Source organism: Anolis sagrei, chromosome 4 (genome assembly GCF_037176765.1).
Source record: "Anolis sagrei isolate rAnoSag1 chromosome 4, rAnoSag1.mat, whole genome shotgun sequence".
NCBI classification, from domain to species: Eukaryota; Metazoa; Chordata; class Lepidosauria; order Squamata; family Dactyloidae; genus Anolis; species Anolis sagrei.
In genome coordinates, this window is record NC_090024.1 from 100,259,160 (window position 1) to 100,284,627 (window position 25,468).

Sequence of the window (25,468 nt, forward strand, 5' to 3'; positions counted from 1 at the left end):
AAAATATTCAAAAATAAAAATATGAAAGAAGAGTTAAAGCATGGCTGTCCAGAAGTTTTGGCTAACAGCTCTCATAAGCTCTACCCAATCATAAAGGATGGTGGGGATTATAGTCTGGAACGTTTGGAAGAGCAATGCTTTCCCAGTATGGATTAATGAAAGCAATATATAAGCCTCATCAAAATGTTATGTGATTATAAAGCTCACCGTTTATTTCAATGTACCAGTCCCTGATGCTCTCTGAACATTATTTGTATCTCCTAAAATCACATCACGGTGAATGGTATTTCTCAAAGTTTAGGACATAGCAAAATACAAGCGAGAAAATCACACACACACAACTTTATGCTGCCTTGAATCCCATTTTGGAAGAAAGGTGGGATATCAATTCAATAAATAGATAAAGTAATGTAGTGATTCAGAACACCATGAGTCAGATTGTCAATGAGGTAGCCCGACTAACTTGCTTTCCCCCCCAGAGATGTGCAGTGTGTCTGCATTGAACTGCAGAAAGTGACCTGAAGATACTGTCGAAGGCTTTCATGGCCAGAATCACTGGGTTGTTGTAGGTTTTTTCGGGCTATATGGCCATGTTCTAGAGGCATTCTCTCCTGATGTTTCGCGTGCATCTATGGCAAGCATCCTCACTACCTCTGAGGATGCTTGCCATAGATGCAGGCAAACGTCAGGAGAGAATGCCTCCAGAACATGGCCATATAGCCCGAAAAAACCTACAACAACCCTGTGACCTGAAGATAACTGTTTGGATGTATCCATTCTTTACACCACAATAAGAAGAACTGCCCACAACAATCAAAGAAGTGGGTCACCTAAGTCAATAGCAGGAAAGTAGGCTTCTTCAGGAAAGTCCTCAAATAGATTTCCATCACGTTCTGTAAATTGCTGTCAGAGCCATAAGTGAGAGTGGAACTAAACTGGGTATCTTTGGTGACCTGAGATGGAGCCAGCGCTTCTCCAAAGAAAGCCATAATGTTCAAGGGGCCTAAAGACTCATACAGGTACTATATCGTGCTCCTTGCCCTTCATTCCAACTGGTATCTGCTTGTTCTTGCCACAATACAGTCAACCCTTCATGCTGTCTGGATTTAGGGTACAGGACTCCCATGAAAGTGTTTCCTAGGGAGAACTAATAATCAAATCTGCAATTTGTCAGCTATAGCAGAGTATAGCAGAAGCTTTTGAAGTTCAGAATAATGGACTCTGGAGTCTCCGGTAAAAGCAGGTTAACTGAAAAAACCTGAAAATGTAGAGGGCTGACTATAGTTAACAGCCAGGATCCAATAGGATTGTTCTACTAATAGCTTTTCTCATCAGAATCTGGAGGAGAGCCAATTCCTCCTCTCTTTAGCAGTCCCTCCCCATAGCAATCCCTGTGATATCTGGATCATTAGAAAGGGAACCTTCCAGAGCATATTTTTAAAAAGTACAGAGGTTACAGACATGAGGGTGATGGGGGATAGAAGAGGAGGGCATGAAGTGCTGTTTCAGTGGGAGTCAACTGCCAAAATGATACTAAGATCAACCAGAACTTGGGAAATTGCTCTTTTGAACTACAACTCCCAGAATGCTCGCACATTCTGTGTGTATTTCTATGTCTGTGCATTTATTCTTATGCCCGTGTATGTACTGTGTGGAATTCACAGGCCGGTCTGTGGTCTGCTTCCTTTACTTCAGCAGTATTTCTTTCTCTCTGCACATACGTTGACTGTCTTTTGCAAAATAGCTTGTTTGGTTCTCCTGATTTTCAGGCAAGTCCTCAAATAGATTGTCCATCATGTTCTGTAAATTGCTGTCAGTGCCATAAGTGAGAGTGGAGCTGAACTGGGTATCTTTGGGGACCTGAGATGGAGCCACAGACCGGCCTGTGACTCCATCTTGATTTTCCCTCACTCTTCAGGCATCTCAGTTTAACTAACACATCAAAGTGGAAAAACCTAAAATTGGAAAAATCTAGATCCATCTACTTTCCTCCTGAGAAGTTCTCAGGATCCGTCCAGTGGATAATATCGTTGGCAGAGTTTTGCTATCTCTAAAAAGGAGGGACGCTATTTCTTGACTACTAGAATTCCCACATGTATGCAAGAAGAGTTCACCTAAATAAATTTGTAACCAGTAACACTTAAGATGTTTTTAAATTATTTAACTTTTATTACTGTTGCACCATTTATACAATTACATATAATTTCAATGCATCCATTTTACATTTTGCTTTTTTTCTGTTGTTTGTTTGTTTGCTTTCCCAATGAGTGGTGTATTGGTGTCTGTGACACAGAATGGAAGAGAAACTGCAACTGCAAAAAACGCAGACTTTTTTTTTTCATTTTCACTGACCAATAAACAGAACTACAGGTGCACCCAACCACGGACATGCATTAAACTCGTCATGAGAAATCTAGGAAGGCTAAGTAGGATGAGAATGCTTTTAAATTTTTTTAACTCCCAAAAATATTTGGAGAGGAAGAAGTATCAGAGGATTGGCATTGAGAAAAAATGTGGACAGCTAGGTGAGTTTTGTCTGAAAGTTGTCATTCATCCACTGCATAAAAAATACAAAATGATAAAAGGCTGTAAATTAAAAAAAAACCCACAGGAAATACTGCTTTCATAAAGATCTGATTGGTGTGGCACTGGCCCAGAGGGCAGAATCAATTATGTTGTCATTCCAAAATCCCCTTTAGAGAAAAAGAAGAAAGGAAAAAAGATCAAAGGACTGGTGGAGTGCATTTATACAGCAGTTCAGGTACCAAAAAAAGAAAAGAAGGAGGTAATGCACTTTCAGACATCAAGGTTGTCATCTGATTTTAATTCTTGATTGAAATACAGGACTTTGCAAAGTTGGCAGAAAGTATATTAGCTATTTCCCCCACAAAAATACTATTTGGATTCCCCGCCACAGCCACAGCCCAATCCCACCCCACGCCCACTTTCCCTCCCTCCCGCTCACTTAATGGGACGATCCAATTACTTTTTTTTTTGTAATTTCTTTCCTTTTTTAAAATTTTTCCTGGGCAATACATATTGTTATTTCAGATCTGAAACAAGTTAGTAGAGCTGAAAAAAAGAGAATTAAAAAAAAAAGAAGACACAGGTTGTTTTAAGTGGTTAATTTTGTTTTTTTGTTTGTTTTTGTTTTCCCCATGGACTGTCCAATTTAATCTTTCATTGATATGGTTTGATCAGAATTTGCTGCTGGAGCTTCAGAGGGTTTTGCTTCCTCTGGCGGGGCCACGGGCTCTGAGGCCTTAGCAGTAGAACTAGGGGCTTCTGTGGTTGCTGGAGTCTCCTTGGAAGAAGGCGCAGCCTCACTGCTGCTAGGTTTTGAGTCTGAAGCTGGGGCCACGTCACTTTTAGTTTCTTGGGCTGTGGGTATGGCAGGAGCCTCAGTCTTTTTGACTTCTCCTTTCTCTTTGCCCTTGTCATCTACTTTACTAGTAGCTATGGCTTCTGAAGGCTGGGAAGCTTTTGCATCGCTGCTAGGCTCAGAGGGCTGTTTAGGCGCATCGCCAGCCGGAGCAGAAGCAGAGCTCGGCTCCTCTGCCTTGGCTGCCTGGTCACTCTTCGGAGGCTCCACCTTGGCATCCACCGCAGCCTCTGTTTTCTCAGCTTCTGGTTTCTTGGGCTCTTCCTGGCTCGCTGCTTTATCTTTCTCCTCTTCTTTCTCTTCTGTCTTGTTGGCAGCCACCTGAGCATCTGGCTCAGTCTTCTCCTCTTTGCTATTTTCCTTCACTTCTGTAGTCTCCGCTGTAACCTGCTCACTCTCTTTCTGAGCCTCCCCTTCCTCAGCAGCAGCCCCCTCAGCCTTCTTGTCCTTGTCTTTGGCCTTTTCATCATTCACACTGTAGCCCTTCTTCTTCTTGCTCAGTTTGCCTCCCATGTTGGAGCCCTGGGAACAAGAAAAGCGAGAGGGTTACCCTCAAAATACTGTCATTTTGTATCAACCAAGAAAAGAAACATACACAAGAGGGTTCATATACAGTGGGGAGGTGCTATCTGCTATGGTTTGGTCTCATAATCCCTAGAGGTACCAAAATCCATCAATGCTCAACTCCCATCATATACAATAATGCAGTAAAATGGTGTCTCTTATATAAAATGGCAAAACTCGACATTTGATTTGAAGGATTTTTTTGAATAGAAATGAACTTCTTGCCTCTTCGTAGTGTATCTTACACTGTCTACTAGGCTTGGGTAACCACGGAAAAAATTGGTTCTAAACTCGTTTCATTTTTAGGGGGGGGGGGTTGCATTTTGCTTTTTTAAAGAATTCTGAAATTTTCCTTTTAAAAAGTTCGAAATATACGAAATTTCGTAAAATTACGAATCAATTCGTTAATGGTGGACGCGATTGCGCAATATGCTAAAAAACCCTCCAAATAGGACAGGGGGAACTTCTGAAGCTTTCTTCTCCCTCTGTTGTTGACTGTTGGTGTGATAATTTATTTTTTATCACTGATAAAACAAACAACAACTATAAAACTTGCACCAGACATATGGAAACAATTACGAAACAATTTCGAAACAATTTTGAACCATTTACGAAACAATACGAAATAAATTGGAAAAATTGTTTCGATCTTTAATTACTCCTCACAGTAGTCCTGCATGGCTCAATATTGGACCGTAAGCTAATTTAAATACGAATTAATAACGAATTACGAAATTAACGAACGAAACTTCCCAAGCCTACTGTCTACCTAATGACCTGATCACATTGTCTTCTGGCTCCATCCTAGGAAGCTTCCAGGATGGAACCAGGACAGAGACTGCTGGAGTCCTTCACACGATACAGAGCTATTTCCAAGCAAGGGTTCCATCCTTGCTCCATCTTGGAAGTGTCCTAGACGGAGCCCAGAGAACATGTAAAGCTTCCTGTGTTCTCATTGCTTATAATGGGGCCAGCACATGTGGATGCCAGGTGTCAATCCTTTCCCCAATGTGATGGGGAAAGCGGTGATGTCAGAGATGTAGGGTTATGCTTTCCCCCGCTTTCCCATGGATTTGCCATGCTGCCCGATGAATCCCCCCACTGTCACCCATATTTGGGATCTCCACATGATGAGGTCTTAAGTCTCTGTCAGGATCCTACCCTTGCTAAATGTATTTATTTATTTACGACATTTATATGTCGCCCTTCTCCCCCCGAAGGGGACTCAGAGCAGCTTACAAGATATATATACATACAATATATTATATTATTAGCATATCAGTATTAAATATTACTATATTGTACTATACCATTATATTGTAATATTATTAGTAATATTACATGTAATCTATATAAATAAAAATGTAATGTTCATTTGTGGGATTAACAGAACTCAAAAACCACTGGACGAATTGACACCAAATTTGGACACAAGACACCTAACAACCCAATGTATGTCCTTCACTCAAAAAAATTTGATTTTGTCATTTGGGAGTTGTAGTTGCTGGGATTTATAGTTCACCTACAATCAAAGAGCATTCTGAACCCCACCAACGATAGAATTGGGCCAAACTTGGCACACAGTTCTCCCATGACTAACAGAAAATACTGGAAAGGTTTGGTGTGCAGTGTCCTTTGGTTTTGGAGTTGGAGTTCACCTACATCCAGAGAGCATGGTGGACTCAAACAATGATGGATCTGGACCAAACTTTACACAAATACTCAATATGCCCAAATGTGAACACTGGTGGAGTTTGGGGGAAATAGAATCTTGACATTTGGGAGTTGTAGTTGCTGGGATTTGTAGTTCACCTACAATCACAGAGCATTCTGAACCCCACCAACGATATAATTGGGCCAAACCACCCACACAGAACCCCCATGTGGGCCACAGCAATGCGTGGCAGGGGATGGCTAGTATAAATATATCATTATAATATAATATTATTAGTAGTAGTATTATATTGCATTCCATTATAATATTATAAATATTATATGTATATATAGTATATTAAATTGCATTATATTATTTCTGTGGTTCTCCTAATCACCTTTCAAATTACTACACTGGGAACTTGTAGACCTCCAGACACTACTGCTGCCATTCTCATGAGCCCTTAGCTTTTATCAGTTGTATTCCAACAATGTCCAGGAGTCCCGGCTCTGGTTAAGAGGGAATGAGCATTCCCCTTCATTTACTAACAGTAGTGTGAGGAATTATTCATTATTCTCTAGGTACAAATGCACACAGTGACATTTGGAAAGCAATATGCAATTCCTTCACCATCAAGAAATGTAATGAGTATTAGTTACAGTGTCCCTGAAAATTTTTAACTGGCATTTCTTAAGTAGAAATTTCCACATGTCACACATTTCACTTCAGGCAGATCATTTTTGTTTCCCTACTTCAGACATTACCTGACACAGGCTGAAACTATAAAGACTGGACAACCATAATCTATGTATGTAAGCAATAAAGCAGTGGCTCTCAACCTTCCTAATTGTGTGACCCCTTAATACAGTTCCTCATGTTGTGGTGACCCCCAACTATAACATTATTTTCATTGCTACTTCATAACTATAATTTTGCTACTGCTATGAATTTTAATGTAAATATCTGATATGCAGGATGTATTTTCATTCACTGGACCAAATTTGGTGCAAATACCCAATACACCTAAATTTGAATACTGGTGGGGTTGGGGAAAATATTGATTATTTCACTTGGGAGTTGTAGTTTCTGATATTTATAGTTAAAGTACAATCAAAGAGCATTCTGAATTCCACCAATGATGGAAATGAACCAAACTTAGCACACAGAACCCCCATGACTAACAGAAAATACTGGAAGGGTTTGGTGGGCATTGACCTTGGGTTTTGGAATTGTAGTTCTCTTACATTCAGAGAGCACTGTAGACTCAAACAATGATGGATCTGGACCAAACTTGGCATGAATACTCAACAGGCCCAAATGTGATCACTGGTGGAGTTTTGGGAAAATAGACCCTGACATTTCAGAGTTGTAATTTCTGGAATTTATAGTTCACCTACAATGAAAAAGCATTCTGAACCCCACCAATGATAGAACTGGGTCAAACTTCCCATATATTGTGCTTTCTGGTGGTCTTTGGTGACCCCTCTGACACCCCCCTCACCCCCCCCCCCCCAAGGATCCTGACCCCCAGGTTGAGAAACACTGCACTAGAGTGTGGGCAAGTTCATACACAGCTATTCTCCCCCAGTATCCCATAACAATATGGCAAAAATATGTGGCTCTCACTCAGTTTGTCCACCCAGATGACTTCAGGTCACTTATTCTCTAGAGACCTTGGAAAAGCTGCAGTTTGAGCCAACCAGATTCCACACAGAGTTTCCCACACTTTAGCTACTCCAAAGAAAGGTAATGAGGATAACAAATGTCATGAGAATGACTGAAAAGTGTACTCTTCCGAACCAGTATGGGTGCTATTGTTATCTACCTTCATTTCCAACTTACAGCGACCCTAAAACAGAGGTCCTCAAACTCTTTAAACAGAGGGCCAGGTCACAGTCCCTCAAACTGTTGGAGGCCCGGATTATAATTTTTTAAAAAAAATATGAATGAATTCCTATGCACACTGCACATATCTTATTTGTAGTGCAAAAAACACTTAAAATAATACAATAATTAAAATGAAGAACAATTTTAACAAATATAAAGTTATTACTATTTCAATGGGAAGTGTGAGCCTGCTTTTGGTTGATGAGATAGGATTGTTGTTGTTGTTGTTGTTGTTGTGTGCTTTCAAGTTGTTTCAGACTTAAGTTGATCTTGAGTAAGGGCCGGGAAAATGATCTTGGAGGGCAGTATTCGGCCCCCGGGCCTTAGTTTGAGGACCCCTGCCCTAAAACAACCCCATTACATACTTCCCTGGGCAAGATTTGTTCAGAATCTTGCCTTCTTCCGAAGCTAAAAGAGCGTGACCTAGCGGCATAGCTGAGTAGGGATTTGAACCCTGATTTCCAGAATCTAATGCAATGCTCAAACCACTACACATGCAGGACTCTCAACATAAACACTTCACAAGCCCTAAAGGACACCAATTTTACTTTAGTCAGGAGCACTATAACGCTACAGCCCAGAGCCTAATAACGTTACAGCCACCCCATTTCTCACAGCTCACCCATGTAGGTCATGGTGCACTTATTATATAAAGAAATCAATGCTTTCATGCCCATCCAGTCACATTGCACTTCAGAGCTGTTTTGCAAATCAGCAGGAGCAAAGATTTTAAACAATAGTGAGAGCTATAGTTGCTTCCAGATAATCCCCAATTAAGCCTCTATTTGTTTGCTTGGTAATGCTTGGATAACACAAGCATGCTTTTGTTTGATGTGCCTCTTCCACTCTTCCAAGTTTTTTTTTTTGCTTTTGACATGACCAGCCAAACGCCTTTCATTATGATGGGGGCAGGAGGGGGTGGGGAGAAGAAGGTTAAGAGTGCCCCCCCCCATTTAAAAAGACATAGGCATGCAAAAGATATCTTGGCACATCACAGGGCCACAGCCAATGTAACCTAGCACCGTATCCCTATAATGGTGTCCCAGTAAATTCTATCCCCTTTGTCATGTCTGTATGATTATTTTTTTTGTCGTGTCAGGAGCGACTTGAGAAACTGCAAGTTGCTTCTGGTGTGAGAGAATTGGCCATCTGCAAGGACGTTGCCCAGGGGATGCCCGGATGATTTGATGTTTTTATCATCCTTGTGGGAGGCTTCCCTCATGTCCCCGTATGAGGAGCTGGAGCTGATAGAGGGAGCTCATCCACCTCTCTCTGGATTTGAACCTGTGACCTGTCGGTCTTCAGTCCTGCCAGCACAGGGGTTTAACCCACTGCGCCACCGGGGGCTCCATCTGTATGAATGAAAGATAACCATGCATTGGGTTGGGATAAAATAACACAGCATGCTATTGGGATGTAGTTAAAAGATGGTGGGATGGTAGCATAGCCTTCCCAAATAACAACTCTGTTGCTCTAAGTACAATTTTCCTTCTATCTAAATCTCTAGCATTGTAGAGAGTGAGAAACTGGAAACTCATCATACCTATTATTATTATTATTATTATTATTATTATTATTTACAGTATTTATATTACTCCCTTCTCACCCTGCAGGGGACTCAGGGCAGATTACAATGTACATATCCATGGCAAACATTCAATGCCACAGAAACACAACATATATAGACAGACACACAGAGGCTATTTAATATTGCAGCTTCATGAGGGTATTCTGGCCACCAGAGGAGCTGCCGCTTCACTGCCCATTTGTGACATTGATGGAGTACTTCCTCATTCTTTTTGCATGCATGCTGGAGATTTTATGGCATCGTAAATTAGTTAAATTAGCCTCCCCGCATAAGCGGTACCTAAATTTCCTACTTGACAGATGCAACTGCCTTTCGGGCTGCAAAGGTCGACAGCAAGCTACACAAATGGTTGTAAGCTTTAATGAAACATTTGATTATGATTTTGGACATCTGTCAATTTATGCAAATTGGGTTTTTGCAGTTGTCCATGCCTGTATATGTAAAATAGTCAGAAAGTTCTAGTCACAAGAGAGTACTTTGTTGCCTGCTCCCATTCTTATGTTTTTTTAATTAATGTGATATCAGGATATATTTGGACATACTCTGAAACTCTCTTGATCATGAAGATTTATTTCTTAGGAATTTCCTAAAAAAATACATTGGGATTTTTTTTTGCATATGATATGGGGGCGGGGAGAAGTAGCTGATGGCACTATTGCTGTTATCTAGATGGAAACAGTTCTAGTTAGGAATAGTTTGCATGGATTTTCCGTCGAAATGTCTTAAACTTGAATGAATGGTAAAGTATGTTATACTTATTTTGTACAAGTTGCCACCTGCATACAGATCTAGACACGTTTCATTATTTTTGAATGTATATTTTCTGATTATACATGAGATTGTTTGTGTCAAATAATTAATAAAAAATAATTATTAAAGTAAAAAAAAAAAAAAGAACAAATAGTCGTAAGCTCTCTCCGCCCTGGGATGGCTTCAAACTCATGACCTCTCAGTCAGTAGTGATCTTAATACAGCTGACTCCTAGCCAGCTGTGTCACAGTTCTAGAACTTGTATAATGTTGTACTCCCATTCCTTTGGTAACTTTCTTTGTCTATCTTCTTTGGAGGTCTGAACTTTATTTCTAATGTCAACTGAAGCTTTAAGTGACTGCAATGCTAGAAATTTAGTCACTGAAGGAAAATTCAACAGAAGGTGAATTTTGATATTTGGAATCAGTAACCCTATGGGTTGGAGCCATTACATTGTGAGTTGCATGTCTCAGCTCTACTGCTGTTAAGAAAGAGAAAGAAGTGGCTTCATTTCATGCACTATGTCCAGAAACTGCGATGAATATGTGGCTGTTGTAGGGGGGGTCATACACCATGGAGACTCTAATTTTGATAGCATCCCATGGCTAATGTAATGTATGTCTCTATCATGAATCATGCTAATTGCGAGGAATAGTTAAAATCATTGTCAGGAGTGACTTGAGAAACTGCATGTCACTTCTAGTGTGAGAGAATTGGCCATCTGCAAGGACGTTACCCAGGGGATTGTTTGATGTTTTACCATCCTTGTGGAAGGCTTCTCTCATGTCCCCGCATGGGGAGCTGGAGCTGACAGAGGGAGCTCATCCGCGATCTCCCCTGCGACTTGTTGGTCTTCAGTCCTGTCCTGCCGGCACAAGGGTTTAACCCACTGCAACACCGGGGGCTGCATGTACATGGTATATTGGCATCCAATGGCATTTGGTTCCAGGACCTCCCATCCATATCAAAATCTGTGGGTGCTGAAGTCTAATAATATACAATGGCATATCAATGTAGCATCCCTAATACAAAATAGCAAAATCAAGGGTTGCTTTTCAAGCTACTGACGGTTGAATTCATGAAGAACCCATGGATTCATAAGGGCAGCTGTAAATAAACATTAAAAGCTGCCTTCCACTGAATCACCTTACTGAGCTACCTACTTCAGTACTGTCTGTTGCGGTTGGCAGTAATTCTGGAAGGGGTCAGGCAAGAGGACCACTGGAAGTTCTACCAACCAAATGGTTAAAAGTGTTGACTTGCCAACTGGCTGCTTATTTTTTGACTGCAGACAAATGTTGTCAAAATATTCAATGCAGATTTCGGGTTTTTTTTTTAATTGTAAGTGGCAACTTTTTTTAAAAAAAGTATGGAGTCATCTAATATTAGTAGTAAGAATGAGAACCTTTCAGGATGAATCAGGTTAACACGTCACTTAGCAAGCCTCTCTCTCCTCACCCATTCTGCAGTTCTCATCAGAAGGCTTCTGCTCTCTCTGTTTCTGTTAAACAACACATCCCATGTTTCTACTGTTGCTGTAACTGTAGGTATCTCAGAACAGGAACAAAAGAAGCAGAAAGACTGGTGAAGGAAATGGGTGCAGGAAATCATGAGATGACCCCACAGCTGGGGAAAGGGGAAGAGATCATCTGAGGAGCTGGGTTACAGCCTTTCCCTGAAGTTGTTTCCGTAATAAGCATTACTCTGTCCTTTGTGGTTATTCTTAAAATTTAAAACAAATCATATAGAATCATACAATCGTAGACTGGAAGAGAACTCATGGCCCATCCAGTCCAACCCCCTGCCAAGAAGTAGGAAATTTGCATTCAAAGCACCCCCGACAGATGCCCATTCAGCCTCTTTTTAAAAGCTTCCAAAGGAGGAGCCTCCACAACACTCTGCGGCAGAGAGTCCCACTGCTGAACGACTCTCACAGTCAGGAAATTCTTCCTAATGTTCAGGTGGAATGTCCTTTCCTGTAGTTTGAAGCAATTGTCCCACATTCTAGTCTCCAGGGCAGTAGAAAACAAGTTCACTCCCTCCTCTCTATGACTTCCTCTCACATACTTATACATGGCTATCGTGTCTCCTCTCAGCCTTCTTTTCTTCAGGCTAAACATGCCCAGCTCTTTAAGCTGCTCCTCATAGGGCTTGTTCTCCAGTCCCTTTATTATTTTAGTCACCCTCCTCTGGACACATTCCAGCTTGTCAATATCTCTCTTCAATTGTGGTGCCCAGAATAGGACACAGTATTCCAGAAGTGGTCTAACCAAGGCAGAATAGAAGGGTAGCATGACTTTCCTGAATCTAGACCCTATATTCCTATTGATGCAGGCCAAAATCCCATTGGCTTTTTTTGCTGCCACATCACGTTGTTGGCTCATGTTTAGCTTGTTGTCCATGAGGACTCAAAGATCTTTTTCACATGAACTGCTCTCAAGCCAGGCATCCCACATTCTGTATCTTTGCATTTCATTTTTTCTGCCTAAGTGGAGTATCTTGCATTTGTCTCTGTTGAACTTCATTTTGTTAATTTTGGCCCATCTCTCTAATCTGTTAAGATGGTTTTGAATTCTGCTCCTGTCTTCTGGAGTATTGGATATCCCTCCCAATTTGGTGTTTTCTGCAAACTTGGTGATCATGCCTTCTAACCCTTCATCTAAGTCAGAGGGCTCAAACTTTTTAAACAGAAGGCCAGGTCACAATCTTCAAACTGTTGGAGGGCCAGATTATAATAAAAAATGAATTAATTCTTATGCATACTGCACATATCTTATTGTAGTGCAAAAAAACACTTAAAAACAATACAATAATTAAAATGAAGAACAATGTTAACAAATATAAACTTATTGGTATTTCAATGGGAAGTGTGGGCCTGCTTTTGGCTGATGAGATAGGATAGTTGTTGTTGTTGTTGTGTGCTTTCAAGTCATTTCAGACTTAGGTTGACCCTGAGCGAGGGCCGGGCAAATGACCTTGGAGGGCCGTATCCGGCCCCCGGGCCTTAGTTTGAGGACTCCTGATCTAAGTCATTAATGAAGATGTTGAACGGGACAGGGCCCAAGACAGAACCCTGTGGCACTCCGCTCATCACTTATTTCCAGGATGAAGACGAAGCATTGGTGAGGACTCTCTGGGTTCGTTCGCTTAACCAATTACAGATCCACCTAACCGTAGTTTTGCCTAGTCCACATTTGGCTAGTTTGTTTGCCAGAAAGTCATGGGGGACCTTGTTGAAGGCCTTACTGAAGTCCAGATATGCTACATCCACAGCATTCCCTGCATCTATCCAGCTTGTAACATGAGCCAAATTCAGCTATCCAAAGGATTCTCCCCTTCCCTTTTTAACACATCAAAAGCCAACATTAGCACGTTCCTCTGTTCCGCTACATGATCTGGGATGAAGATGAAACTCAAAATCTGTACAACGTAAGATCCATAGGCTTCCCTGAAGTGGACTGCAAATAGGGGAAGGGCTGACTAGTGAGAGGTTCACTGGTTGGCCCTTTCCCTGCATGCCTTCCTTGTTAGGCAGGCAGGGAAGAGTAGCCTGGAACTTTTTTTATATATTGGCCCTTTACAACTGCCAAGTTGTACATGCCTGCTATAAATGAAGAAAACTGTACTCTGTACTCTGCAATGTCTGGTGGTTCTATGACCCCCGCAACATACACTCCTATTTGTTGCAGGGATCATAGATAGGATTACCAGAGAGTCATTTTGTTCAGAATACCAGAGTGAGCAGAACTTCACCTAAAAAGTCTCAGACTCACAGGAACACACACAAGGTGTTTATATCATCTCTTTATGCCCAAGCATGGGGTGAGGGATCAAAGGGCACAGCAAATAATGGGCTAGAGCTCCCCTTCCTCACTATATATGCATCTCTTGGCTACAGTAAAAACATCCATTTCAAATGGACTTCATTAGAGAAAGTTCCTAGTAAACAGTGATTTGAAGTTTATATGAAGCGTGCTAAAGCAACTGGAGACAAAGACCATGGAAAATCACATAAAGCACGGCTAATTTTGAACACACTGGGAGAGCTCCCTTTCATTATGCCTACATTGATGCAACAGTGAATAAAACTAACCTGTTGACTATTGTCATAACTATTACTTTGAGGGTCTGACTGTAAAGCCAGATTTTCTATGCAAGCTTCGAGACTTAGGGGGTATTAATGGACTTGCCAGATACAGTAAAATCAAAACCTAAAATAAATTAAAGAGGTTTCCCAAATGAAATACAGTACAAATCCCTCCCCTCCCAGAACTATGGGAGATATGTTTCCAGGCTTTGATGGATATGCAAAACTGTAGATAATAGTGAACACTATTGAACAGAAGGACCTCTGACCCAAGAATACCTTGTGTTGAACGACCTAGAAAATGCATTTCAATGACATAGTTTGTCTGACATGTATAAATGAAACCACAGATAGGGATCCCACAGGTGAGGAGGTCATTCTGTTCTACAATCCACCAAGGGAGACACATATTAAGCAATGATAATATAAAAATATTAAACAATGATAATATAAAAGTCCGTATTATGATTTTAAAAATCCTCAAAGTAGTGTGCAAGGTCTTCTTCATGTGCAATGTTGAAATTCCCACAAAGGAAGCTGAGCCGTTTCTAACCTCTCATGTTTTCTTACTATGTCTTCATTTTTTTCCTTACAGGAAAAAAATATTTATTTATTTATTTGCCACACTTTTATCCCGCCCTTTTCAATCCGAAGGCGATTCAGGGTGGCATACAGACTGGCAACAATTAGATGCTGAACACACATAAATATATAATTTAAAACAGGTTAAATCACATTAAAAAATTCACATAAAAACAATTTAAAACTATTAAAATCAATGACTTCTGGGTTTAAATCCATGTCCATTTGCATTGTTAAGCCATTCCATATTCGTTCACAATACTGAGTTTATCTGGTTACAATGAGGTTTCAAAAGCTTGCTCGAAGAGCCAGGTTTTTACTCTTTTCCTAAAGGTTAGGAGGGAGGGGGCCAATCTAATATCCCCAAGAAGGGAGTTCCACAGCCAAGGGGCCAACACTGAGAAGGCCCTGTCCCTTGTCCCCACCAAGCCTGCCTATGAGGCAGGCAGAATCAAGAACAGGGCCTCCCCAGGTGATCATTTAAAGCAGAAAAGATGGTATTCTACATGTTGTCTTTTATAACTGGTAGTAATAGGAGCCCTTTGGATGGAAGCACCTTGTGTTCATGCTCTTGGTTGGTCTACAGTCTTTGTGGTGCAGAATGTGGGGCCACTTGCCACCAAGCATTAGGGAAGACAGCTTTTGCAAACAGCTTGTGACACTAATATAACTGAAGAAAGTATTGGTAGAGAAGAAGATTTAACAATGTCAGTAAAATGGAAGTCTCATCTAAATCTCTTGTCAGCAATTACTCTGTCTGAAACTGGAAAATTAAGAAATACTTTCTCCTGTATGGTAATCCCATGACTTCCATTTTTTTTGTTATTCTGTCTCCCATAGAAGGTCTGTCAGACCACATTTCTCTATGTGCTCTTTTACGGTTTCATTACACATTATTTTGGTGTTCCCCCACCTCCACTACTTTGGTTTCGTTCTGCTCACCCTTGTCATTTGCTTTCTAAACTAATCTCAGCCAATTTTGTTTGCACAGTGAAAATAACTCAGTCCTCCCATTTGCTCATTCTGCTAATGGATAACCCCCGTCCTTCAGAAAACACCATCCTTTGAAGCTACCGCACAACCCAGTTTCTGCAACTCCCAGTACAAATTGTTCAAATGGAGAAATTAGACTTATTACATAGTGAACAGTGTTACACAAATCAAGCATTATCATTATCATCATTCATGCTTCTGCAAAATATTCTCTGGGAATTTTCTAGGCCCTCTAAAAGGACACCTCTGGTTTAAGTCATTCATTTCCATAGGGTTTGCAATTATCCAGAGTTTTCTATTTCCATTGTAACTTTAAGAAAGCATCCCCTTTGGGACCATAATGTAGATAAACTATGCAATGGATGCCACAAGATAAGTGATGGCCCCCAATATGGACAACTTCAAAAGGGGAATGAACAGTTTCATGAAGGATAGGATTACCAAAGGCTACAGGCCATGACGACTCTGGTATCAGTATGCCCCTGATAAACAGCTGTGGAATTCATAGTCTGCTTATAGGTTTCCCATAAGCCAGTAGTTCTCAACCTTCCTAATGCGGTGACCCCTTAATACAGTCCCTCATGTTGTGGTGACCCCCCCCCAACCTTAATATTGTTTTCATTGCTACTTCGTAACTGTCATTTTACTACTGTTATAAATCATAATGTAAATATCTGGTATGCAGGATGCATTTTCACTCACTGGACCAAACTGGGCACAAATACCCAATACACCCAAATGTGAATGCTAGTGAGGTTGGGGGAGGATTGATTTTGTAATTTGGGAGTTGTAGTTGCTGGGAATTATAGTTCACTTATAATCAAAGAGCATTCTGAACTCCACCAGTGATGGATTTGAACCAAACTTGGCTTCCTCAACCAATGGAAAACACTGTAAGGGTTTGATGGGCATTGACCTTGAGTTTGGGAGTTGTAGTGCACCTATATCCAGAGAGCACTGTGGACTCATGCGATGGTAGATCTGGACCAAACTTGGCACGAATACTCAATATGCCCAAATGTGAACACTGGTGGAGTCTGGGGAAAATAGATCTTGACATTTGGGAGTTGTTGTTGCTGGGATTTATAGTTCATTACAATCAAAGAACATTCTGAACTCCACCAACAATAGAATTGGCTCGAACTTCTCACATGGAATCCCCATGACCATCAGAAAATACTGTGTTTTCTTATGGTCTTTGGTGACCCCTCTGACACCCCCTCAGGGGTCCCGACCCCCAGGTTGAGAAACACTGCTGTAGGCAATGGCTAGCCACTCTGTGAATGGAAGGCTACACTAGGCAAGCCTTTGGTTTGATCCAGGCAAGCACTTCTTATGTTCCCTATAGTACAGTGTGACAGATGCTATTAAACAACTTTGCCTTTCAGATGTACCAATACAGATAAGATCCCTTTGCTCACTGATATTCCATGAGCAACATTTGATTTGCATGAAGAATGAAGACTTCAGTGGTATAATTTACATGTGAGCGGCCTAATAATCCATTGTGAATATTGTAATCTACTGAACATTATCAGTACAGTATTTGACTTTCTGTATTGGTCAATTGGCATCTGTATCATAAACCTTTACATTTTGAACAGGAAAAAAAGACATACAAAAAGATCCCTACATCTAACTTGCAAAATAGTCTTGATGCCTAACTCTACATATGTTTATCGTAAAGAAATTCCACTGAGTTCAAATGTGCTTATTTCCAAGTAGGGATGTTTGTAACTACAATTTAGACTGGAATCCTAAATTTACTAGAGAGCAAGCCTGTTGGAGAGGGTAAAGTATATCTCCAAGTAAACACATACAGAATTATTTTCTGGCAAGCCTGTTCAAGTTATTTGCCAAGACCTACTCAAGGAAAGGCAACTGTCAGATTGGTGTTTATTTTTTTCCATGCCAGTTTCTAGAAACATACAACTAGCAATTCCAGTGACCATGCAACCTAAAAGATTTTGGGAAATGGAGTACAAAAAAAATAATGCCCAACCTTTATAATGGGGCATGCAGAGACAACTCTTATGCACCTCAATCTCTATCCCCAAGATTTGGACTTAATCTATTATAAACTCCAATTCCTGTTAACTAGACTTTGGTAGAACTCTTCTCTTATACTGCTGCATACAAGCTAAGGCATAAATAAGTAGCTAATAGTCAAATTATCTACAAAGATTACTGTAGAGTTCACATTAAGCAAAGGCAAATTAAGGTCAGAATCCTTTCACACAACCAGGGGGTAGACTAGCATAACATTTTTGGATTTGCACAGAGGTATCCAGTAGCTGTTTGTGCAAATCCATCTTCCTTCCCATACAAAGGACCCACCAACTGGATGGAGACATGCTAGGAGAGGGTTGTAACATCATCTTACCAAAGTGGCACCCAAAGTGGATAAGTAAGCTGGCATTAGTGTTTTACACTCTACTAATATTAAAAATAGAATCCTGGCATAACAGCCCTTGAATTCTGCTTTAGAAGGGTCCGTAAGGTAAGTTTATGTTCCTAACTCTTCTTCTCTCAGTCAATTCAATTTATGGCCTCCATCCAATCCTAATTTTGGGGTATGGAGTACAGAGCGCAAGCACAAAAATCATGGTGCTTCATTTGCCAAAAAAACAAAAACCCTCAGGCTGGATTGCTGTGAGCTTTCTGGGATGTATGGCCACGTTCCAGAAGCATTCTCTCCTGGAGTTTCACCCACATCTATGTCCGGAAAACTCACAGCAATCCAGTAATTCCAGCCATGAAAGCCTTTGACAACAAATCCTTAGGCTTTCCTGCATCAGAGTTTTTTTTTTCCAAGGGATGAATTCCTGTTCTTGCAACTAAGGAAATTATGCACTAAAATACAGTTTTGCAAATGTTCAGAAATGCTACTTCTTGCAAGTAGGGTGGTCTACTTGGCAACCATATTTGTCTTGGGCTTTCCCATTTGTTCCTTCTGTTTTACTTCCAGGAAAGAGATTGATTAAGCAGTTAATTTAAGTATCTCTCTATCTCTGCCTGCATTTATGTGTAAAAGTGTGAGCGTGTTCCTGCTGTTTGGGATGTTTATAATGTATTGAGGCCACACATTTCCTTACCACCTACTCCTTAAAGTAAAGAATATTCATTGCTCAAGCCAAACTCAAAATTCAATATTACATCAGGTTCCCTATAAAGAATGACAAGAAGGCATGGAGAGGAGAGGAGAAGGAAAAAAGAAACCATACATATTAAAAAGGCAAGAGGATTGCCAATTGTCTTTGCCTTTCTTCCCTTTCCTTTCCTGACTTATTATTTCTGTAACGCAATCTTAATGATGATGGCTCTATTGATTGTTCCACATAAAAACAGCAAAGTACACATGGAGAGCTGTAAAATGGAAATATGGAAAGATAACTATTCATCACATGATCTACACTGGCCTGCACATATTTTGATGCCTCAAATTTTAGACTTCTTTCTGGGTATATCTGCCTGCTGATTCAAAGAATGGTAGCAGTTTCCCCCTGTCAGCTCTATTTTTTGAGCTAGAGAACATATGGCATCTACAAGTCGCCAACTGCTTGCCCATGAAAACCATGATAACCATATCTAAGAAAGTAGAGTTGACGTGATCTATCCATTAGAATTCTTTCAATCAGTGCCTCAAATAACCCCAGAAATTGGCCTAAAAACAAATATTCCAAGAAATTATGAGGGTTGGACTGTGCTTTTCTTGATCAAATAACCCCAGGAACAGGCCTAAAAACTAATATTCCAAAAAATTATGGGGGTTGGACTGTGTTGTCACAGACCCATCACGCATTATACAAATTCCTATTTCTTGCCAGGAAAAGACAGTAATATTGTGTATAACCACTGGGGTTTTGTGTGCAGTTACAGCAGCTGTATTGCAACATAGCAATATCAACAGTAAGTAAATGTGAGACTTCGGTTTGCCTTTGCCTTCTTCTCCATCATTTTCTGCACATGAGCGCCGAAGATTAGGCGCATCTGCTTTTAGTTTACTTCTGGCGATTCATAGCTGGTCTTGCACCAACTGCATTGGTTTCCAATTTGCTTCTCAAATCAATTCAAGATGCTGGTTTTTACAGACAAAGCCCAAACTGGCTTGGGCTCAAACTATCTGGAGGATTTCACATGAGTCAGCTCGGAATTTTAGATCTTCCGCAAAAGTCCCTACTGCTTGTTCCACCATCCCAAGAGGCGAGGTTGGTGAGTTCAGAGGGCAAGGCTTTCTCTGTAGCAACACCCCAGCTGTGGAATAACCTCATATGAGATGTCAAGATGGCTTTATGGATCTTGAGCCAAGACCGCAATGCTTCATATCAGATTTGGTTCTCCAAACCAGGAGTCAGCCCCCCCCCCCCACTATTTTAATTCATTATGTGTCAAGTGACATTAAAATAATACTTTAACAAAACAGAAGTGTAACTGGGATATCAAAGCACAATTTGAGCTTGATTTGTAAAAAAAAACCCCTCTGATTTGAGCAAAACTTAGTTCTTGATTGTGTTGAGAGCCTCTATGTATTAAAAAAGGCTTTTCAACTTAGGTTGTCATGGAAGAACGACAATGGGAGGAACCTTCGTGTGCATACTTATTTAGGTAACATAATGACTGAATAGGGTTTAGAAAAGGAAGCTTTCAGCTAAGGATGCAAATAATCTTTTAAAAATATTTGATATTTAATAGATGGTCAAAAAGTGTTTCTCAAGTATCAGGTAGCCCTGAGGACTAAAATCCTGGAATGATGAGAATATATGGTGTCTTATGAAGGCATACTGTTTTCTACATACATACAAAAGTTTGGAGTTTGCATGAAAAAAATCCCATACTTCAAAAACTGAGCTAACAAGCAAGAGAGATAGAGCACAAACCTGAGAATCATACCTTTTTTTGCCCTCATTACAGTGAACTATATAATAAGAACCCAATAACCATGGGAGATATATATTTCGAGCTGGATAGTGATTACCTGAAACAATGTATATGACCAAATACCATTAAGTGCCCTAACTCCCAGCACATCATAGAATTGTGGTGGAGGACCTGGAAATCCCTAGAAAAGTATTCAGGATAATCATATCATATAATCGCCCTGGAGGACCACACAGACTTCTATATAGACCAGATGTGGGTGAGTAAAAAAGTACAGATATGGTTTCCACAATTAAAAGGCACGATGTGGAAGTTCTGTCTGTGTTGTTAGGCCCTTGATTGCTACCGACATGCATGTAACCTTTTGATGCATCTCATTTAAATGTTTTACATCTCAGCCTATCAAGGTATCTACTCATCTAGCCCCCCTCCCATATATGTATGTGTGTGTGTTACATCATTTGTTGGCACAAAGGGTTCACCAGCCTTTCCTATGCACAATTGGGTGCAGAATAGAGAATTCTCAGTCATCCAGATTTTGACGACTATCCCAGCCATACATAACAACTGGCCGGGCTGGCTCAGGCTGAATCCAACTATATTGACAGATTCCTCAACCCTGTTTTGATGTCACAATTATGATGGTCCCTTGATATGTGCTGCCATTCAGTTCCAGGACAAATAACCCTACCCTTCTCCTCCTGTGGATAACAAAATCTGGAGAAGCTCAATTTCCATTACATAAAATGTCACAGTAAAATTATGCCCCCTATAAAAAATGGCATAACCTGAGGATCTGTGAAATGGAAGGAAGCCACAGCAAGGCATGCCTGCTAGGCTTGTCCAATTCGGCTGGAGGGCAATCCATTTTTAGCATCCGAATTTCATTGGGTACCCAGATCCATTTTCGGAAGCCTCTCAAAAATTGGCTAATGGAAAATCTGTTTTTGGCTAGGCAGCCAAAAGATCTGTGAAGCTCCAACCCATTGGTGGAAGTGGGAAACTTATAAGCCCCCCCCCACCCGCCCGCCTTTTCCATTCCTGTGACTCTTTCCTATCTTCCTTTCAAAGGAGTCTGGGTTTGAAAAACAGGGTTAAGTCAACACCCCTCCTAGGACCCTTTCCTTTCTTCCTTTCAAGGAAGTCTGGGTTTGAGCAACAGGGTTAAGGAAGCAGTGCATAAGACACATCACAGCATTCTTCTATTCTGATTGGCCCAACAGGCAGGGCTCACAGGGAAACCCTGTGTGCTGTGTGGTGCTGAATAGGGGAGCTAAGATCAGTTGCCATGTAGTCCCATCATGGACAGAAAAATGTGATGGCTGAACTCTTACCGTTATGGCCATTTGACCAAGCCAAATAAGCCGGATTGGCTGAAGAGAACTGACCATTCCGAATCCATGCACAAACATTATGTTTACACATCAAAATAGGGATTGACAAAAAGCAAAATAAATATTCTCTTCTTGGAATTTTTATTTCTGGATATTTTTGAGCCAAGATTGGTTCTACCTTGAATGCAGAACCTGTGGATATGGAGAGCTGCCTTCAATTTAGTCTTACTCTAGAGTAAATTGGACTGCAATATTCTAGTCACTCTTGTCTATGTTCTTCCATCCAAATCTTCTGCTTTTGTCTATTTTCTCAAAATTCTGAATATAAGATTCTCATGGCTTTAATTTGTGTCACACTATAAAACACCATGCACAACACTGATGATTCTACGTATCAGTAACACTATCATCAACATATCACATGGAACAAACTGCTACCCTGTCATAATAAACAAGTTATTTCAAAGTTTTTTCAGGAGATAAGTATTCTAGGACAAATAACCCTTGTTCTTTCAACCCCATATAGAAATATATACTGTTAAAAGAAAAGGAAAAGTAATAACAAATCTAACACCATGAATATTGCAATGCTGGAGTCAGAAGTTTATGCTAATGTCATTCAGGAAGGATTTGAATGAAATGGTCCTTTGGATCACTTGGACCAACATGCCTTTGCTTTGCCAAACATGTTTCCAAGCAAAAAGACATTTTACAAAGTGTCTTGGGGCTTTAACGCGGAACGTTTACAATTGCAGGATGTCCCCAGTGATTTCCTAATGAGATAAGAGTTTCCTGCTCATAACTGTCTAGAACATGTGTTGCATTTTACGATCCAGCTGCTGAGTGTAATCAAACATTTACACCAATGAAACTTGCTATTTGTAAAGCCACAAATGACTATCCCCAGTTTATTTTGTCACAGCAAGATGAAATATGAGATAGGAGCCTATAGTTCTTCTATACAATAGCATGGGTGGTCAAAATGAGCAATGGGGTAACTGTAGACCTCGCCATTTTATTGCAAATTCCAATCGGACCATGAAAGGGCAAGCAAAATTGCTCTTAATCCTAAAGCATTCATACAAGTAGGAGATATGCCACAATATGGCACACATGAATTCATTACACCATTCATCTAAGTAAGCCATTCTATAGAGCATATATTCTACAAGTGCATCATGTAACTGCATAAATAGGCACTAGAGACAGAATCTGGCATATGACTGTCTCAAGTTTCTTATCCTTTTCTTTTTATGAAGTTTCAAAAATAACAGGCCTTTCAAATATCAGGGCTGGACAAGACATTTAAGTATACACAGACATAGACACACACCCTATAAATAGAGAATAGAGGCAACAGATACAGAACTAAAAAGCAAGAGGCATTTTATTTGCATAATTTATCCACACCACATAAATTGAGTCACCTTGGCACTAGGCTTGCGCATTTCAGCTAAATCTCAATCCATTTCTACTGGCCAGATCCTGGTAGACCCCCGTATCCATTTTTGCATACCTCCCGAAAACAGGTACATAGCCAGATAGCCATTTTTGGTCCGTAGCTGAAAACTGTGGCTAGATCCAGCCCACTGACAGCAAAGGGGAACTTACGAGGCTCCCCTTTTCATTCCTGGGATCCTTTCCTTTTTCCCTTCAAGGGAGCACCCTTCCACTCTTTCTGTGATCCTTTCCCTTCTGTCTTTCCCTTTATTATGGCAGCTCCACTTGCTGCCAATAAGTTGCTGGTCCCAATTCACAATGCAGGTTATGACATACAAATCCCAAAACGATTCAAGCCCTACCTATCTTTGTGATCGTATCTCTCCCTATGAATCACGTGGGCTTTGCGATGAGCCAGGGAGTCCCTCCTTTTGCTTCCGCCACCATTGCAAGCATGGTTGGTGGGGACAAGGGAGAGGGCCTTCTTTATGGTGGCCCCCTGAACTCCCTTCCCGGAGAGATTAGGCAAGCCCCTATACTGTCCTCCTTCGTAAGGACCTGAAAACCTGGATGTTCCAGCAGTATTTGAGAATGATTAATTCCTAGGCCCTTTCCCTAGACCATTAAGATAGTACTCTGCTCAGCACTTTCTCCACTTCCCCGACCCTATGATACACTGGTGCACTATCTCTTGTTCGGCCCTTTTATAGTTGGTTGTGTCCACTTTCTAATTCTGGCCACTGGCATTTTGAACCTGTCTGATGGAACTATAATGAAATCAGTTTTTAAGTGTTTATGTATGTTTTAGTAGAATTGTATGTTTTATGATATTTATTTGAATTTTATTTATATGTATGGTTTTCCTTTTTTGGCAATTGAATGTTTTGCCTTATATGCTGGAAACCGCCCTGAGTCCCCTTGGGGAGATAGGGTGGTATATAAATAAATTATTATTATCATTATTATCATTATTATTATTTTACTGACATAAAAACACAGTATGTCACAGCAAACAAGATATATATGCTATTATTATTATTATTATTATTATTATTATTATTATTCAGTTCTTGTGGGTTTTTTCAGGCTATATGGCCATGTTCTAGAGGCATTTCTCCTGACGTTTCGCCTGCATCTATGGCAGGCATCCTCAGAGGGTGAGGTCTGGAGCTGGGAAAAAGGGGGTTTATATATCTGTGGAAAGACCAGGGTGAGACAAAAGGCTTTTGTAAGATGGGCTAGGTGTGAATCTTTTCAATTGACCACCTTGATTAGCATACAATGGGCTGACTGTGCCTGGAGCAAACTCTTAATGAAGGTGATTAGATGTCCCTGCCTGTTTTTCTCTCTGTTGTTTTAATTTTAGAATTTTTTAAAACTGGTAGCCAAATTTTGTTCATTTTCATGGTTTCTTCCTTTCTGTTGAAATTGTCCACATGTTTGTGGATTTCAATGGCTTCTCTGTGTAGCCTGACATGGTGGTTGTGAGAGTGGTCCAGCATTTTTGTGTTCTCAAATAAAATGCTGTGTCCAGGTTGGTTCATCAGGTGCTCTGCTATGGCTGATTTCTCTGGTTGGAGTAGTCTGCAGTGCCTTTCATGTTCCTGGATTCTTGTTTGGGCGCTGCGTTTGGTGGTCCCTATGTAGACTTGTCCACAGCTGCATGGTACACGGTAGACTCCTGCAGAGGTGAGAGGATCCCTCTTGTCCTTTGCTGAACGTAGCATTTGTTGAATTTTCTTGGTGGGTTTGTAGATTGTTTGTATGTTGTGTTTCCTCATCAGCTTCCCTATGCGGTCAGTGGTTCCCTTGATGTATGGCAGGGACACTTTTCCTCTGGGTGGATCTTCATCTTTACTCTTGTGGCTTGTTCTTGGTCTTGCAGCTCTTCTGATGTCTGAGGTGGAGTATCCATTGGCCTGTAGAGCCCAGTTGAGGTGGTTCAGTTCATCTTGGAGGAGGTGGGGTTCACAGATTCTTTTTGCACGGTCTGCCAAGGCTTTGATGGTGCTTCTTTTTTGACTTGGGTGATGGTTGGAGTTTTTATGTAGATATCTATCTGTGTGTGTGGGTTTTCTGTAGACGGTGTGACCCAATTGTTGATCTGGTTTGCGGATGACTAGGACATCTAGAAAAGGCAGTCTTCCTTCCTTTTCTTTTTCCATAGTGAACTGGATGTTTGGGTGGATGCTGTTAAGACAAGAGGGATCCTCTCACCTCTGCAGGAGTCTACCGTGTACCATGCAGCTGTGGACAAGTCTACATAGGGACCACCAAACGCAGTGCCCAAACAAGAATCCAGGAACATGAAAGGCACTGCAGACTACTC

The 25,468-nt window shown here is 40.7% G+C and overlaps 1 protein-coding gene across 1 annotated transcript in view; it reads right to left on the bottom strand.

The window, feature by feature from the left end:
* Window positions 1–2,146: 2,146 nt before the first annotated feature.
* Window positions 2,147–25,468, bottom strand: part of BASP1 (brain abundant membrane attached signal protein 1) — a 102,429-nt gene continuing 79,107 nt past the window's right edge. Inside the window, exon 2 of the mRNA XM_060774680.2 lies at window positions 2,147–3,904. Within this exon, the coding sequence (XP_060630663.2) occupies window positions 3,173–3,895 (723 nt within the window). The 5' untranslated portion in view covers window positions 3,896–3,904 and the 3' untranslated portion in view covers window positions 2,147–3,172. The remainder of the gene's footprint in view (window positions 3,905–25,468) is intronic.